Consider the following 17,275-nt stretch of genomic DNA (forward strand, 5'->3'; position numbering starts at 1 on the left):
ACAAAATCCAGTCTTTGTCCTCATATAACATCGTGCACGTACTTTCCTTTTTTTGATATAAATATATATATGAATATCCTTTTTTTGCTGCAGCTGTCCACGCAGACTGCTTAAAAAGCTCACGGTCGGCTTCCCATGTCGTGGTATGTTTGTTTGCCTGGGAATCGAGACTCAATTCTGGAACCTAATCAAGCCACTACAGACATAAATGGGGCCCTGATTGGAGGGGGAGGAGGAAACAAGGGGGCGGACTGGTGAAGTTGCGGCACGGCCCTGTAGGATTTCCCCTCGCTAACGTCTTACTCGGCGGGGACAGCTTAACACAAATTGAGCCGTCTTTCCGCGGTCTCGCTCGGCTCGTTAGCGAAGGTAGGTGGCGGTGGAGTAGGGAGGAGGAGGGGGGGGGTCAGCGTCAGGGCCAGGAGCTCGGAGACTCGGATGACATTTGAGGGAGCCGACGAGAGGCTGGCCTTTGGAAGAAACAAGCCACGGAGAGGCAGGATCACTAATTAGCCCTCTGCGTCCCAGAGTCTCACAACTTACTGTCTTGTTAGATTTCACACCTCAAGTTCAACAAATACTGTAAGAGGATATGATTTATATATAACTAGGAAAGTTGGGTGAGAGAAGAAGGGGGAAAAAGGGTGCCAGTCCTCCTGTAAGAAGTTCTGTTAAGACTGAAATTCACATTTACGTTTGGTTATAAATAATTGTCTTCATGCCCTTAGCAGCTGTTAGTTTTACCTTGATGCTTTACATCAGTTTGTGCCTCAGAACACCACCTAAAGTGGAAATAATATGCAGTCCATGAATGGAAACGGCATAATCCTTGCATCCATTAACATTTTTGTGGCTTAGATTTCCGCCTGACCTTCACAGGATTACAACGACCGGTGTGAATGAAAACCACCCGACTGGTTTGAGAGCAGAACGAGTCGGTCCACGAGGTGCCGGTGGGAAGGTTTCTCTTCAAAGCCAGATCTGCGACTGGCATTACGCCACGATCAGCTGTTTGAACGCCGCTCGCTGTGCCCAGCTGGAGCGCCGCCGCAGATGCAGCGATCGGCAATTATTTTGTTTAGGTTTAATTGCACATGATGCAGGCGGGCAATTAACAAAACAATGTGACACAAACATAATATATTCCCCCGGCAAATTACATTGACTGTTGATCTGAAGAGCTGGTGAAAACGGGGGGGAGGGGTGTGTGTGTGTCTGTGTGTGTGTGGCAGGTGTTTCATCTGCAGCTCTCTCCGCTTCAGTGCCAATGTGCTGCTGAGCAATGCACAGTTGTATGTGTTTAGACATCTCACGACACCCCTGCCCATGTCTATTAATTTTTTCCTGATCACTTCTGATAACATTGCCAGTAAAGGACTTATGATAGATAATAACACCAGTAATGAGCCATATTGAGTCTTACTTTCATGTCAGCAGTCATTTTGTCACACTCTTCAGATGATGGATATCTCGCCAGGGAATGAAACTCCTCAAAGTCTGACTGCTCGGCCAATAAAGTCGTCTTCATCTCTCTCCCTCCTTTTCTCTCTTTGCTCTGGCTCAGAGCCGCCCGGGCCCCAGCAACCCCCCGCAACCCAACAGGGACAGGCCTGCAACGTCCTCTCCGGCTCCGGCAACGAGCCGGAGCTCAGCCGGGGAAAAGGCAGGAGTCCAGAACAGTGCAAAGACAAACGGAGCGAGGAGGAGGAGGAGGAGGAAGAGGAGGGCAAACATAAACTGGGAGAAACAGAGGAGGACAAGCCGCAGCTCAAAGGTAAACAATCAGCGGGAGAGACTAAGGCGACTACGTCGCTGGTCGTGGCGGCTGCATCCCCCCAACACACACACATGCACACACACACACACACACACACACACACACACACACACAGAGTAATCCCACCTGCAATCTTCTCCTTTTCATATCTAGGGAAATTGGCTGGTGCCACATTGTCACCTGCCCATATAATGCTGTTTAATATCATCACTTCAGACCAATAAGGGACTATATCTCATTCCATATGGGGCCGGCCATTATTATTCTTACTATTATTAGTATCTAGTAGGGGATATTGCCTGTTTCTGCACTCAAGAAGCTACAGGAGATATTGAGTAAAACTTCATTTATCTCCGGAGTGCAGCTTGTTGAGGAGACCTGCTTGCTGCTGCACCAAAATACGCACAAGTTTCAAGTTCAGGTTCAATTGCCATCCAGTAGGGCAACTGATGAGCTTCTAATATGCTATTTTTATTTATTTTTTTAATAAAGTGGACTTAGGTCTAATTACATAAAAGGCACAAGTTCCCCCCCGACACCAGCTTATCCTTGAAACACAACCTGCTTTCCCCGTCCACTTCTGTTATACGCGTGCATGTCTGCAAGTCACCAAGGGATGTGAAGAAACAAATTCCCAATTACATAGTGTGTAATATTGCAAATTAAGACCTCTGTTTTCAAGGAGTTGCGTCTCAAAGGGATACGCAAAGCAATAAATTGCGCTAATTACAAAGAACTAATTACACCGTGTGCAATATGAAGAGCTCTTAAAAAAAAAAAAAATCCCCAAATTGCCAGACTAGCAGAGTCTAAGAAAAGCCTGTGACCTGGCTCTTGCCTCTGAAAGCGTGCAGACATTTTGGGTCAGAGTTACTGAAGGATGAAACTGAGATCATGGCTGTTGAGGGCAGTTTTTAAAAAAAAGTCTCTTTGTAGAATACTTAACATAGGAGGGAATATTACACAAGCCATTTAACAGGCAAGCTATCAACCCCTATTAGCCTTTAACATCCTAAGATCTGTGTGCAACAACTTGGCAGATTCCTTTCCTTTCAGAGCCTCTCACACTCTCACACACACTCTGACATCTATTAGTGGCCAGAGATTGTCGAGTGGTTAATTTCCCATCTCCGTGGCTCTACCTGTGCCTCCCCAACGGTCTCAAGATTGAATCCCACCGCAGCGTCTCCTCCACTGTGTCCCCGCCACCCCCCAACCTACTCAGAGGCAAAGAAATACTAAATGTGAGCGAAAGGCTACGCTTTCTTTTTTGAAAAACACCTCTATTTAGACCGACTCTAGGGGAGAGATAAAAGCTTCACTTTCGATCAGAAATGGCAGCACTAAAGAGACACTGCTGGATACCAAGTTGCCCCCCCCCCCACATCCCCTTTAGACCTTTACCTGGGGACCTGTATCTGTCTCTCTGCCTGTCATTTTCTGTTTATATAGCTAGCTTGTCGTAGCTAGCTAGCTGTTGTCTATTTTTCTGTATATGTAGCTACCTTAGCTAACGCCATATGTCTATCGTTTTGTCGTCTCCTTCCCTGTCTCTGTTTCGAGCTACAGCTACCTAGCTGGATAGATAATTATCTGTGTTTACTTTCCTGTCTATACAGTTAATTTTATCTGTCCAGCTTTCTGTTTGCCGTCTACCTGCCTGCCTGCTTGCATATCCATCTCTGTCCATCCATCCATCCCATTGATGGTTAGTCAGTTTGTTCGCTGCATACCGCTGCCAGTGTGTCTCCGGCAGCGTGGGTTTAGTGTGAAACACAGTGGTTGTCTAATAAAAGTGACCTATGGGGTCAGGAGCGGCGCCTAATGATTTTCCTCTACCTGCCCGTGGTTTTAGAAGGCAAACCGCAGCGCTGTCGGCCGCCCCCACCTGATTGCTCTGAGATTACTTTCCTCACAGCACAGACAGGCAATCACTCCTCCGCCACCTATCTCTCTCTCTCTCTCTCTCTCTCTCTCTCTCTCTCTCTCTCTCTCTCTCTCCTTACTGTCTGTCTCTTCATCTATCTGCATGACCCAAACATTCCAACATGGATACAATTTTTTTTTTCTTCTTTTATGTTAGTTCAAACGTTGCAACAGCATCTTGAAATGTGCAGTCGGAAATGTTTTTTTTTTTTTTTTTCCCGATCCTGCAGAAGATGAGATGACTCAGTCCAATTAGGCGTTGTTTTCTTTTTCTCGCAGTAAAATAACAGATAAATCCCTTGGGGTGTTTTGAAGGCACTGTTCATACTGTGTAAGTGACAGTCTAATAAGACGGCTTTGTAAGATGAATTGCCCCCATCGTTTAAATGGCCCACTTAATGCAGCTGGCGCGTTCCCCCCACTGCAAACAAGGGAAAGGGGGGAAAACTGCTTACAACAAATATAGGGTGCACATTGCAGAGCTGCTAGGTTTCATTACAGATGTAGAAGGACAGATAGATGGGATTTTGTGAAACGGTAGTGTCCTGCAAAATGCTTTTGCGTGGCTCATTCCAGCTGAATCCGGGATGAGATCAGAACGCCGTGTACCAGACCCTGGGAAATTGCACCTGTGAGGGCGGCAAACATAAAAATGAAAGATATGGACATTGTACATGATAGGTCAAGGAGAGGAGATGAGTTAACAGGATGATATCACCCTTTTAAACAAAAAAGTTTTAGCATCAATCTGCATCACAAATGTTCGGCAAACCAGCGGCAGAATGGAACAACGGTAATTTCTCAATTTTAAATCGGACGTCTCCAAAAATCTGTGCAGGAAGTACTGCATTTCAATGGCGGTAGCTTTATGATCATAAAAGTATTAGTGGTGAGTGTACATGATAGTAGTGTTGAGATGTGGAAATATAGTTGATGCTGAATCCATCCAGCAGGTACAACAGCAATAAAAGACGGTCTCTACTAGGCATGACTCTACGGAAGCTATTTTGTTATAAATTGTCATCTTAGGTTTAATCTTATGAATCTTATAAATCATCACTAGTTGTAATTTATGAAAACAAGCACATATTGGAGTGTTAGTAGCAACCCACAAATGACTCTTCAAATGTTGCAAAATCCTGCAGTACTTGCTGTGGCCTCTTTTCAGACTAAACTCCCCCCACTTCAAACCATTAAAAAAAGAAAAAAGTAGTGAAAATATACTTGCAGGCCCTGTTAATATCTTCATATTGGTCTTTGTACTTGTACGTTCTTCTGTCAGTCAACCCGCCTGAAGCTGATTCTGCCCCGGACCGCCAGGTACATCACCAGTTCAATGGAAACACTCGTGTCGCCGACATCGGCCTGCTTCTTTGTTTTCCCCTCCATTAGCAAGCCAAACGGACACACGCCCGCATTCTCACGGGCCGGGCAGACAACTGGCCATGCGAAGTGATTTAAGGCAAGTATTACCAGAGTGTTATAGGTCATTGTCTAAATGAAGCGTGGTCGAGCAGCGGCGCTCTCATTTCCACCGGCTGACCTTTTCTTGCTCGATGCTGGCAGGATGAGCGAGCTACATGGCTGACATTAATGACCCACTCCCCCTCCTTCTCTGTGACCGTCACTTTATCACTCTCTCCTCCTCCCTCGCTGCGTTTCTTCCCTGCTGCGCCGCAAATTCCTCAGAGGAAAAAGAGGAGCAGCAAATTGGGGTGTTTCTGTCAAAGAAGCAGGGTTTTTTCTTCTTGCAGAGCATTAAAAGGCGTAGCTCAGCGTGCCGGGGAGAATAGCCTTATTTGCTTAAAAGTCTGAGAAATCTAACGCGGCGCCTGTTTGTTGGGCCAATCATCAAACTGCAGAGAGGTGTCGTGGGGCACAAATGAAGCATGGATCTACAAATGCACGGCTCGTTCTGTCACCTGATATTTATTCAGAAGGAAACTGACGTTAGGACCAGTAACCAGCGTCTTTACTCCGAGCTCATGGCTGTCCACCATCGACAATGAGGCACATTCAAAGTGATTGAATCTCACAACAACAACAACAAACAAGCGTAATTGAAGCTATCGGGCTTATATTCTGTTGTTTTGCTCTATTCTTCTTCGAGCCATTTGCCGCTTTCGGACATGAAACGGGGAATGTTTCGACCTCCTCGTGTAGGTTGGTTGTTATATCAACTGGTGATGGCAAGAAGCAAGATCGGCTTCCACTGCTATTTATATGAAAATGTCAAAGATAATGACTAAACCGCTTTCATTTCCGATTCTATAATCAAGTGTTTGAAAGCAATAAAGCTAAATATGAGGTGGTACGCGTACACATCTTAATGATGCGCTACAAATGTCATATCTTCTCAATATTGTGCTCCGTGTAATAAATCTGAAAAGCCGGCTGCAGTTTAATGTGCCTGCGAGTCATTGCATCACCATAGGAGCAAACGGAGAGCTACCAATAAAGCCGTGAAAGCCAATAATGAGCCAATAATATATATATATATATATATATATATACATACATATATATATATATATATATATATATATATATATATATATATATATATGCATGCTCTGTGAGGTATTATCCGGCCTCTTCCTCTGCCCCACAGACCCGAGAGCTGCGACGTCTCCGCCCTCTGCTGCCGATGCTGATGGTGTTGACGGGGGCCGCGATGGAGACGACGGCGCCGCCCATCCCGTCTACCCAGGCCTGCAGTTCTGCGCCAGCCAGTACACAGACCGGATGTATCTGTACTCCAAGGTACCTACCGCATGGGAGCATTTCATTTTGCATATTGGATAACGGAGATGTTTTACTAATGGTTTTGCCTGGCTTCTCTTTTCTTTCTTTTTCACTCAAACCTGCATATGGATGTTGTAGTAACAGGGAGTGTTTTAATGCGTTCACCTCAAAGCACCTCTCTGTGTGCTTTGGTTTAGTCTCCCTTTGGTTTCTTCCTTTAGTTGTTGCCTTAAAGCTGCATTCTCTCTAATGGCCGCCAGGTGGCGACTCCTCTGGTTGGTACTTCTCTCTTGATTTATTCCCTTAGTAAACAATGAATCATGTGGCTTGTTGCTTTGACTTGCAACTCTGGTTATTTATCTGGTTCAAAGGTCCAGTATGTAGCATTTATGGCAGAAATGTAATATAATGTCCATTAATATGTTTTAGTGTTTATTAAGCTGAAATTATGAATCGTTGTGTTTTCATTACAATGAACACTTAACTTCTACAGATGAAGCGGGTCCTCTTCTCAGGGAGTTGCACCGCCATGTTTCTACAGCTCTAATCAGAGCCTTGCATGTTTTTATGTAGCCTAAAGGCCAGTTTAGTTCTCACAGATAGATGCCACTAAATCCTACACACTCCTCCCTTTTAATTTACCTTCAAGAACTTGCGGCCGCAGTTTTTTTTCATTGTACAGCACCAACATCCCTCACTTTTCCTTTCGTAAACCACATTCTTGCCTGAGGAGAGGACCAGGGTGAGAAAAAAAAAAACGCACAAAAAAAAGTAGTGTGCAATATTTGAATCCGGGCCAAAAAACAGAAAAGAAAATACCACACGTAGAAAACAAATATCTACACACACTTTATTGCCGTGAGGCCTGAAACGAAAGGAAAAATGTGTTAACTGAGCATTACTGAGAGCCCCGCACACTTGCACAACCGAGAATATATTGGATTCCATCCGGAAAGCCACTCGACTTGATATCTTTTCTGTGAAACATTGTCTGTTTCTCAGGTCGAGTGAGGCCACATTCACCAAATTCATCCTCCCAGATTCTACAAACTCAAGGCGCATTGTAATTTATGTAATGATGCTTTTCCTTTTCCTTCAGTGTGAAACAATGCTGGATATCATGCCCCGTGTTTGGCACCGGGTATTACATTTCAAACTGTTATTCCTGCATCATTTGAAGACGCTAAAGTGCAAACATATCAGGGCTGTCAGGAGGCAGGAGCCCTTTTTACGTTTTAAATGAAACGTAAGCCTGTGATGTAATAGTGTTGATGTCAGGTCTCGAGGCAGGAAGTAAAACTGAAAGGGCATGTACCCACTCGCTGTTTTGTTCCTCACCAGCTTGTTCCTGTCATATTCAACTCAACAGTGAACAAAGCTGAATTAATTCTTCTTTTTTTATTTTATTTTTCTGGAGTGGGAAGTCTCACTTGAGATCAAGATCTCTCGGTCGAGATGAGCCGCGAACAACACCTCGCTGATTGAAAACAGAGGACGTGCCGTTCCGTTGCACGTCGCCAATTAGCGAACGGGACAGATGTGAGGAAGTAGAGAGAGGCAACATTAAGAAGGTCAGAGGTTAAGAATGAAGGTAATGGTGATTGAAAGAGCTCAAATTAGTCCAGTTACAAGCGGCACTTTGATGAGCTGAGAAAACGCGCTGCGTTGTGTCATTACATGTTTATGAAATTACTGAATATAACCTCGATGCTTGATATTAACCCTGACTGCCTCCTGCCGGCTACCAGAGGAACAAAAGCCTGTTTGAGTCACAAAAGGGGAAAGAGAAGCTCTCCGAATACAAATGAAAACGTTCCGTAAAAACGAAAGGATGTGATATTAGCTCCATAACACATTTTGTGAGTCTGGAGGAGCTTTTGTCATGACTATGATGACGTCATCAGGGTTACCTTGGCTCAGCGGAAAACCTGCATTACAGCGTGGGGATGACACACATGGGCGTTTACCAAGTGGAGAGAGAGTCCTGTTGCATTATGGGAGATGTAAGATGCAATTTTTTGGCGATTGACCCATCCACCTTTGTTTTCCAGTCTCACAATTATAATAGGTGATTTTAATTTGAAGAATGCAAATTACATTAATGTCACTTAAGTACATCATCACACTTGAGCTTAAAAAAGAAAAAATATGAATATTGCGCAATCCTGGAGACTAAAAGTCAGATATATATATATATATATCGGCCTCTGCAGCATTGTTTATTTTATCTGCCTCTAGCACATCCTCCAACTTTATGGAGGCGTACTCTTGCACTAAATCACTAGAGTGCTTTGATATTATTGTTTTCTGTGTTCTTGTACCTAACAGTGTAAAACAAATGGATGCAAACATTGCTCAAAATACAAAACACTTGAACATCTTGCTGCTCTGTTCAAATAGTGATGAACGGCAGCAGCAGCGGCAGCGGAGACGGAGCACTGCAGACCGCTCATAAATTTGCAGATGAACTCCTAACAAGCTCCGGTCGGCCCATCTTGAAAGAGCTGACCGGGAAATCGGCACCGAGCCAGGAAAGAGACGGCTCACCTCCAGCGACCAATCACGTCGTGTTTTAAACCAACTGCGGGCGGCCTCTCGCACGGGGCTTTTGCGTGAAGGCTCCAGGTATTTCATTCAGATAAACAAGTAAAATGTTCTTTTTAAGGGGCTTTCGTTGACGTCTGTGGCGCTCCCCGCACCCTCGAATAAGACAAACTGGTTTAACCCCAGTCTGACTCGACACGCTGCGGCGCATTCTTAGCACACGTCTTGAGTGCCACTCGCCAACAGACCTCTGTATTGATCGTATTGCGATGCTTACCACCCTTTTGTTTCATTCATGAGGGATCCGATTCCTTCCCCGCTAACGCAGATAAGAGGCAAGAGGGTTTTACATAGAGAGCTGAACTGAATCACCAATGGAATATTACCCTGGCGGGAATAGACCGGCAATAGAAGTGGTGGTACGCGTGGCCGAGGCGATAAGCCGCGGAGATAAATGTCCCCCGCTGTCGTTTAAATGATAAACTGTAGGAATTCTGGCTGGAAAGCTGTCACATCGGGATAATCCTGGACCAGGCATAGAAATCTCACAGGGGGGCCGCTCGGCGCACGATTTGTCACCGGAGGGTTTTCGAATGAGAAATATGGAGAGTGTTAGGAATTTGATGTCCATTTTCTGCACATCAAACTGTTGTTTTATTCAAGGATTCACTGTTCCCGCTTGTAGGTGGGTGGGCAGTTTGTGTCACGTCAACACCAGGCTCCAGCTGATGGGCGGGGTTCATGACGCCATGCATTATTCTGTGCTAAGCGCCATTTTAATTTAATTCCTTTGACTCCCCATATTTTTCAAGTACTCATTATGTTGCAGTAACACTGAACGACTCGATCAAAATCATCACTTCTCACTACCTGCTCAAGCTAACTGTGTGGAGCATCGTTAGCACGACTTATGCTAGCATGAATTCCCGTTAGCTAGCTGGAGCTCGCAGATGTCTTTAAAATGAAAAGTGCGCGGGGGAAAAAAAGAGAAAAGAAATGCGACATTGAACGCGCCTCCATTTCGAAAAAGTAATTATCTGGTTTCCAGAAAAGATAACGTATATATATACACTAAACACATACATTGTATTGTGAAAAATGTAATGAAATTCATGATTGCCTGAAGTATGAAATGTAATTAACCTTTTATTTATTTTTGTCCTGTTTGTCCCAAACATTAGACAGAATCCAAGTCTGATTCATTGTGACCAAATTAAATATTAAACACTGATCGTTGTGAAACATTATTTGTTATTGGGGACGAGCGTGCGCCTCTTTTCGGTCCCATCTAGTTCCTGCTTCATGCTGTAACAGCACAACTCGCTCCCTTGAGCCTCCGTGATATTTATTTTTGCCCGAGTCCAAATAAACACGACGGGCCTCTGCGGGCTACATACAGCGGAGAAAAAAAAACTTCCTAATGTTGATTTGTATCTCCAAATCCCTGTCAGCTGCCGGCAGGTATTAACCTTTAAACTTAATCTTTCCCCCCGCCCGTCTTCTCCGTCCGCCGCGTCCGTGGCTGAAATGCAGGTTGCAGCTTTTTCCTAAACTCTCCTCTCGGCCTCTTTCTCGTGAAGTTAACACCGAGCGGGAGGCGGTAGTTAGTGCTAATGAAGCAGTAATAAGCGGGAAAATGTTCTTTATCATGGTTATTTATTTATTTTTTACGATGATTATGCAGATACCTCCAAAGCTGCGGCGGTGTGATTACCCATAATCACAGCAAGGTGCATTCTTGTGGGTATATTCAGTTTTCTTTCTACTCTTCACAAAATCCTCATTATTTTTTGGCGCTAATGCATGCATACTGTCACAGGAGAAGCATTATCTTCAAAGTGTACATATATTAGAATGAAAAAACAAGTGAGATCACTAACGAGCACCTTGGTTACCACAAGAATTACCATGGTAACCTCAAAAAAATAAAAAATATGCGGCCAGATTACACAACTTGGATGTAATTGGATACCAATTCTGCGAGTTAGTCATTAAGGATGTGATTGCTCGGCTTAAAATACCTGTGCAATACAAATCGAGGTGCAGAACACAATGTAGCTAATTAAACGCTGTATACCTGGTTCCTCGCCTCTTAATTATAGAGCGACGTGTTGGTGCTGCAGGTGCAATTGTGATACATTTTCCTTCCAGCCAACGGCGTCCCGTGATTCAGTTACGTCTATTCTCGGAACGACTACTTCCTTTGTACTTTTCTTTTTCTTACTTTCTGTTCTCAGTTGTCTGTAAGGAAAGGCAAGTTTATTAGTGCAGCACATTTCACCAGGAGATTCACGTAAAACCATTAAAAGCGTCAAAGCATAATGCAGAAGAAAACAAGATTTTAAAACCGTTAAGAACATTCATTTTAAAACATTAAAAAATACAGTAGAAAAAAAAAAATTGAATAAAGTTTGCAGCGCAGTTTAAGAAATAAAATGCTGACTGAAATTCAGCATGTGTAAAGTCAACCACATTTGATGTCTTAGTTTTGAATATTAGCATGCTAATTGCTACTAAACACAAGTGATTATTACAGTTTAAACATGAAAATAGACAATAATTAGAGTGGAGATATATGATCTCATGTCAACACGGTTTCATCCTGATAGTTCACAGTAACTTTAACTTCTGCTATCTAAGAGCCTAAGAAGTCCACCTTGATGAGAAAACAGACGCCAATTCCTCTCTGACACATAAGACGTTTAGAGAGGTTCGTTTGCAATCCATCCCTCTTCTCTAACGACATTACCATCCTGACATTTATTCAAACGGTATCTCCGCTGCGTCGTCGTTCACTCGGAGGCACGCGACGCGGTTACGACAGTGACTCGGCAGCGAGTCCCACGTCTCTCCAGCTGTTTGGGAAAACTCTGGGAGCCAATCAGGAACCTCCAAAGAACCATGAAGGGCCTGTGTGCAGCGGAGTCGTGCCACAGTGTGCCGTTTACACTAAGTGTGTTGATCTCGCTCTGCCCTGAGAGCGAGTGGGAGGAGATTTCAGCCAAAGATGTTGTCTGTTTTTAGCATTTAAGCCAAAAAAGACAAATAATAAAACTCATCGTTTAAGCTCCACTACGATTAAATACTTTCATTACGTGGTGCCATCTACAGTCCCAATGTGATAAACTAATTCATTTAAACTCCAACCACAAATTATACATGTATATCGTTCATGTGCTAAAGTTATGTGTGTTGAGTAATTAAATGGTTATAAAGATGATTAAATCTTCACAAAGAAAACTGTAATAGTTCCAATTAAAGGGCCAGTTCACCCATTTGGGCATCCAGCCATATTTATAGTTTTATTGATGCAATTTGAATATTTAACATTTGGTTTGGATATGTTGAGGTCAACAGAGAGAAGAGAACATCCAGTCAATGTTGCAAATAATAATAATTAAAAAAGCATAAATGATCAGTTATATATCAATATGAACGATGTGCTGAGAATATTTAAAAAGACATACAGTTTCCCTTTACAATTTATTGCACTCGGGTCTATTAAAGGGAAAAACAGAAGAAGAAAAGGTGTGTGTATATATATATATATATATATATATATATATATATCTATATATATATATATATATCTATATATATATATATATATATATCTATATATATATATCTATATATATATATATATATCTCCATAGTCGGAGTGATGGGGGTCTTTGCACCAGCGGTAACAAATCCTGTAGCTTAAGGCTGTCCTCTTCCTCTCTGTCTCCTCATAGGACGGGACTCCGTTGAACCTGAGCTTCGTCCCTCTGGACATCAAGCTCACCAACTGGGACGACCTGCCCGAGGCTTTCCGCCGGCACCAGGAAAATCGAACACAGGTCTGCCCTTCCCGCCAGGCCTCGCCGTGGCCACGTCTCCCGCATGAGGCGCTTTGATATCCACGATCGTGGGCGTGCATGTGGGTTTGGAGTGTTTCCACGAGGGCCGTGTTGCTAGTTAATGTGTCATTACTGCCGAAGCGCCTCTGAGCCAGAGGAAGGGGGGATTCAACGCGAGCTGACTTTTTAGGGTTGTGTAATGTGCCAATATTTCCTTCTTTTGATTGATTAGAAAGATATCAAAGTATATGACTTCACATAATTTCCAAGATGACAGAAAATTCTACATATGCTCAAGAGTGTAGTTGAGTTTTTTTTTTCTCTCTCTCCAGTGAACCGGCCCAGAGGCGGCCTTCATTTCAGAGGAGATAATTTAGTTTGATATCGCAGTCAGCAGGGCTATCTTCGCCAATTCCACTGACCCAGTGAAGGCTGCACGGGGTTATTAAACAGATGTGTGCGATACAGCCACGTGAATCTAATGACACCCATGATGAGGAGGAGGACGAAGAGCAGCAGCGCGGCATTTGGGAGCCTGACGGATTGGTGGTGGAGCGGACGCCCACTTCCATCACCGCGGGGCCTGAAGTGGGAGAGGGAGGAGGCGTTGGGAAGAGGGTGGGAGGGGGGGGGGGAGGTTGCGGGGGGGGTAGAGAGAGACCAGCAAGAGAGAGAAAGTGGCGTTTTATGGCGGTCGTTAAACGAGACAGATCATCGCCTCAAACGACCCCGCGCGCCACCCGGCTAATATTAAATCCTGCAATCTGCCGCGGCGGTAACCGGACCCGCTGACAGACGCCCCGGCCTGTCACGTTGTTTATGTTGCTTTTGTAAAACGAGGGCGTGAGTTGCATCCGTGCTCTGACCCATCATTCACGCCCTGTTTCACTCCAATTGTCCATCAAAATCAATAGTGGGCAGGTGCTTTTACTGCAGGCTGCGAAGCGGCCCGGAGGGGGATGGCTAGCGAGCTCACCTGTCCTCTGTTCAAGCAAAGAGAGGCCACTATTTATGGGAAGCTATTATAAAATAGATCAGGATAATATTTTAAGGCAATTAATAAGGTTGTGTATACACAGTATAAGAACAGCTGGGCACTAGTTTTTATCCAACAGAAGTTAAGCATATGCTGGGGACTATTTTTAGCGGTGGATTAATCCACGTTCGGTGCTCCAGCAGGTATTTCCAGCATCAAGGTGGTGTATGCAGGATTGAGTCCAGATAAGCTGTGTGTGTGTGTGTGTGTGTGTGTGTGTGTGTGTGTGTGTGTTTGTTCATGGTTATGGACAGTGTGGCTCAGTACTAGTTTTTACACAACAATGCAGCGTTATGGCACAGAGGAAGAAGATGCATCAGGCTTTGATACACAAACAATACTTATTTATTCATTCGGCAATAAGGCTGATACAGAATAAAACCTTATCCTTTTAAGATGTACAAGTATGACGTACAAACATCTTCATCCAGCTTCACAGTGATAAATCTAAGGCCTCCCAGTTTCCGCCCACAAGATGTCTGATACTCACCTATTAACCCGGGCCGACCTTTCGGAGAAGCGGGAAGCCAAAAAACCACATCCCACTCTCCTCCTCGGTCACGACTCCTGACACCTGATCCGGGCGCCTCGACTCTCCGCCGACCTCCGATGACCTCGCCGAGCTGTTGCCGTCTCAGGATATTTCTCAAGCTTGTCCGGAGTCTTGATCCGCACCACGGCAGCCCGGTTGCATCAGTCGGTGCATTGCTTCCACCCCGACTGCAGCGCTTCGACCTCTGATCTTTCCCTCGGCTCCCTTCCACATGTCTTCACAGGATTATCAACCTCTGGTTGCCCTGATCTCAAACTACAGCTTGATTTTATTGATGTGTTTTACCAGGTTTTATCCGCTGCATTTAATGGGTATAATTATTTCAATGAAAAATATCCACAATATTACTGCAGAATCGGCATCAAAGTGAACCTGGCTTTGAATAGTTTTTCACTCAAATAATCATTTTTTTGTGAGAGTAGCTATCATCCATGGGGAGGGAAAAAAGTAAAAGCCTCTCCAGCGTAATATACGTAGGTAGATTGCCCATTAGGCCTTGGTGCTTGGTGTGCTATTTGTTATTTTGCCAATGGATTTTCTTTGAATCCTTGACTTGGCTGAAAGCATATACGGCTCTCTCTTGCTTTGATGGCTTTTTATTCAGCTGTCTTGTCTGGAAGTGTCTGTGTGTGTGTGTGTGTGTGTGTGTGTGTGTGTGTGTGTGTGTGTGTGTGTGTGTGTGTGTGTGTGTGTGTGTGTGCGCGTGCGCGCGCATGCTCTGCAGGTTTGATTTGTTTCAAAATTGAAAAACAAAACAAAAATATTTTTTCTCCAATATCCAAACTATGAATTTGTGTTGAAGCTGAAGGCTCCAACGTTTCTTTTTCGGTTTGGGCTTGAAATTGAATTGGAAGTGGGGTGCCTTGCCCTCTTCTACCCCCCCCCCCCCCCACCCCCTACCCACTCCTCCTGCAGGTGCTGAGGTTGGTGCAGGAGTGGAGCGACCTGGCCGCCATGAAGCAGAAGCTACTTCGACGCGGCGGCCTCCTCTTCCACAGCCCGACTCTCGGCCTGCAGCAGCTGGCCGCCGCCCAGCGGCCTCACTCGAGTACCAAGAGGTAAGATGCTAGCGGGGAAATGTGCTCACACAGGACAAACGGGGCTTCTTTTGACTTCACTAACACTGAGTAGTAAGCGTTCGATGAACCCCTTCTGAGAACGTAGCATGGTCAGGATGAAGAGGTGCTGTATTGGGGTCAGGACTGTGCACACATACTCAATTTGACGTCATACACAGGAAGAATAGTACGTTCTTGTGTGATTGCAACCAGTTCATTTAGCTGACTTTTCCTTGGACAATAATAAAATGTCAGTAAATGTTCCCATTATCGTGAATACATCTGTCAACCGTAACAAGGGGACACATACGCCCCCCCCCCCCTCCGTCCTCCTTTTGAGAGGATCAGCGAGAGCTAATTTGACCCAGCGCCCCCGTTGTGCCGGCTAAGTGATAATTTGAACGCGCTGAAAAACTGCGAGAGGAATCGTTTCCTGACGTTAATGTCAGAAACCGGAATGAAGCAACGTGTGAGATTTCACAGGGAAACCGGATTTGTAAAAACTAACTGGCCCGAGCGTCGTGGAAGGCTTGATTGTGTGTGTGTGTGTCTGTGTGTGTGTGGGCGTATCAAAGGGTGTCAGCTGAGGCAGAAGAGAGGATGGGATGAGCTCTGTGTATGTGTACATGTGTGTGTTTTTCTCCTTTTTCTTTTTTCGACAAACAAGCATTGTTGCTGGCACACTAATTACAGCTGGCGTGGATCGAGGCAGGGAGAGTTTGCCAATTACAGGGTAGACTCTCTCGTGTGTGTGTGTGTGTGTGTGTGTGTGTGTGTGTGTGTGTGTGTGTGTGTAAGAGAGAGAGACAGTACGCAAGAGAGTGTTTCTCAACCGGGGGAACGTGTTTGGGTGCATGAACCTAATCAAGGTGTGAGTAGGAGGCAATTGGCCCCGGCTTGATTTGATACCTGTTTGATTTATTCACTAATCAGAACCAATCAAGCTCCAGCGTTCGGCTCAGCGGGGCGATCGCCACGTTGCCTTCCCCTCGGCAAAGCCGAGACGCTCGGCTTTCAGCGGCTCCGAACGTAATGCACTCTGCCCGGGCTCCTCCAGCGCCGCGGATGTTGTCGTCGCAAGCCACTCGTGGTGATTCACAGTGATTTCAGAGGAGCTAAAGGGGTTTTAATCGGGTTTGCAACCCGCACAAGTGCGCTTCGGCGCTTGGATTACTGCACACATTGGCTGGAAACGGATTATTGCTTCTATAATTCGCCTCTATAATAGAATAAGAATGCACACGGATTTTCCTTCCTGTTTATATGCATGCTAATTCTCTTCATAATGGTAGCTATTCGGTTGCTACCGAACACATGGAACTAGCAGTGGTTTGTACGATTATTCCAAAATAGCCCAAATATTACTACTTTATTGTAATTTGAGAAAGATGACTGCAGAAGCAACAACAACAACAAAAACCTTGGATAGTACAACTCTACATTGTAATGTGTAGATAAAATTACATTTCTTAAAATCAAAAATTACATTTCTTAAAACCCGTGAAAAAACATTAATTCAGAAATCTCATACGGCAGCACGGCGTCTGACGAGTTGGGAAATAGATAAGTGAGCAGAACATTTGACTGAGAATATGTGGAGACCCTTTTTTTTTTTTTTTTTTTATACCTCGGGTCACGACAACTCATATTGGAGCTTACTCCACCGATTCAACGCTACACTTACCCAAAAAATCAGGGAGTTCAATAATTCACACGGCAAAAAAAGCAGAGAAAAAACACTTGATCCCACCTTCCCTATTATGTAACTTTATAGCGTCTTTCATTAGACACTCC

The 17,275-nt window shown here is 44.5% G+C and overlaps 1 protein-coding gene across 3 annotated transcripts in view; it reads left to right on the forward strand.

Moving 5' to 3' along the window:
• zranb3 (zinc finger, RAN-binding domain containing 3) overlaps positions 1–17,275 on the forward strand; it is a 59,476-nt gene that overhangs the window by 30,863 nt on the left and 11,338 nt on the right. For all 3 annotated transcript variants that reach the window (XM_068590971.1, XM_068590972.1, XM_068590973.1), the window contains 4 exons: positions 1,565–1,774; positions 6,315–6,466; positions 12,730–12,834; positions 15,339–15,481. In XM_068590971.1, the coding sequence (XP_068447072.1) occupies positions 1,565–1,774; positions 6,315–6,466; positions 12,730–12,834; positions 15,339–15,481 (610 nt within the window). The remainder of the gene's footprint in view (positions 1–1,564; positions 1,775–6,314; positions 6,467–12,729; positions 12,835–15,338; positions 15,482–17,275) is intronic.

Source organism: Clinocottus analis, unplaced genomic scaffold (assembly GCF_023055335.1).
Source record: "Clinocottus analis isolate CAN_PGR_092001 unplaced genomic scaffold, fCliAna1.0.p SCAF_24, whole genome shotgun sequence".
Taxonomy (NCBI): domain Eukaryota; kingdom Metazoa; phylum Chordata; class Actinopteri; order Perciformes; family Cottidae; genus Clinocottus; species Clinocottus analis.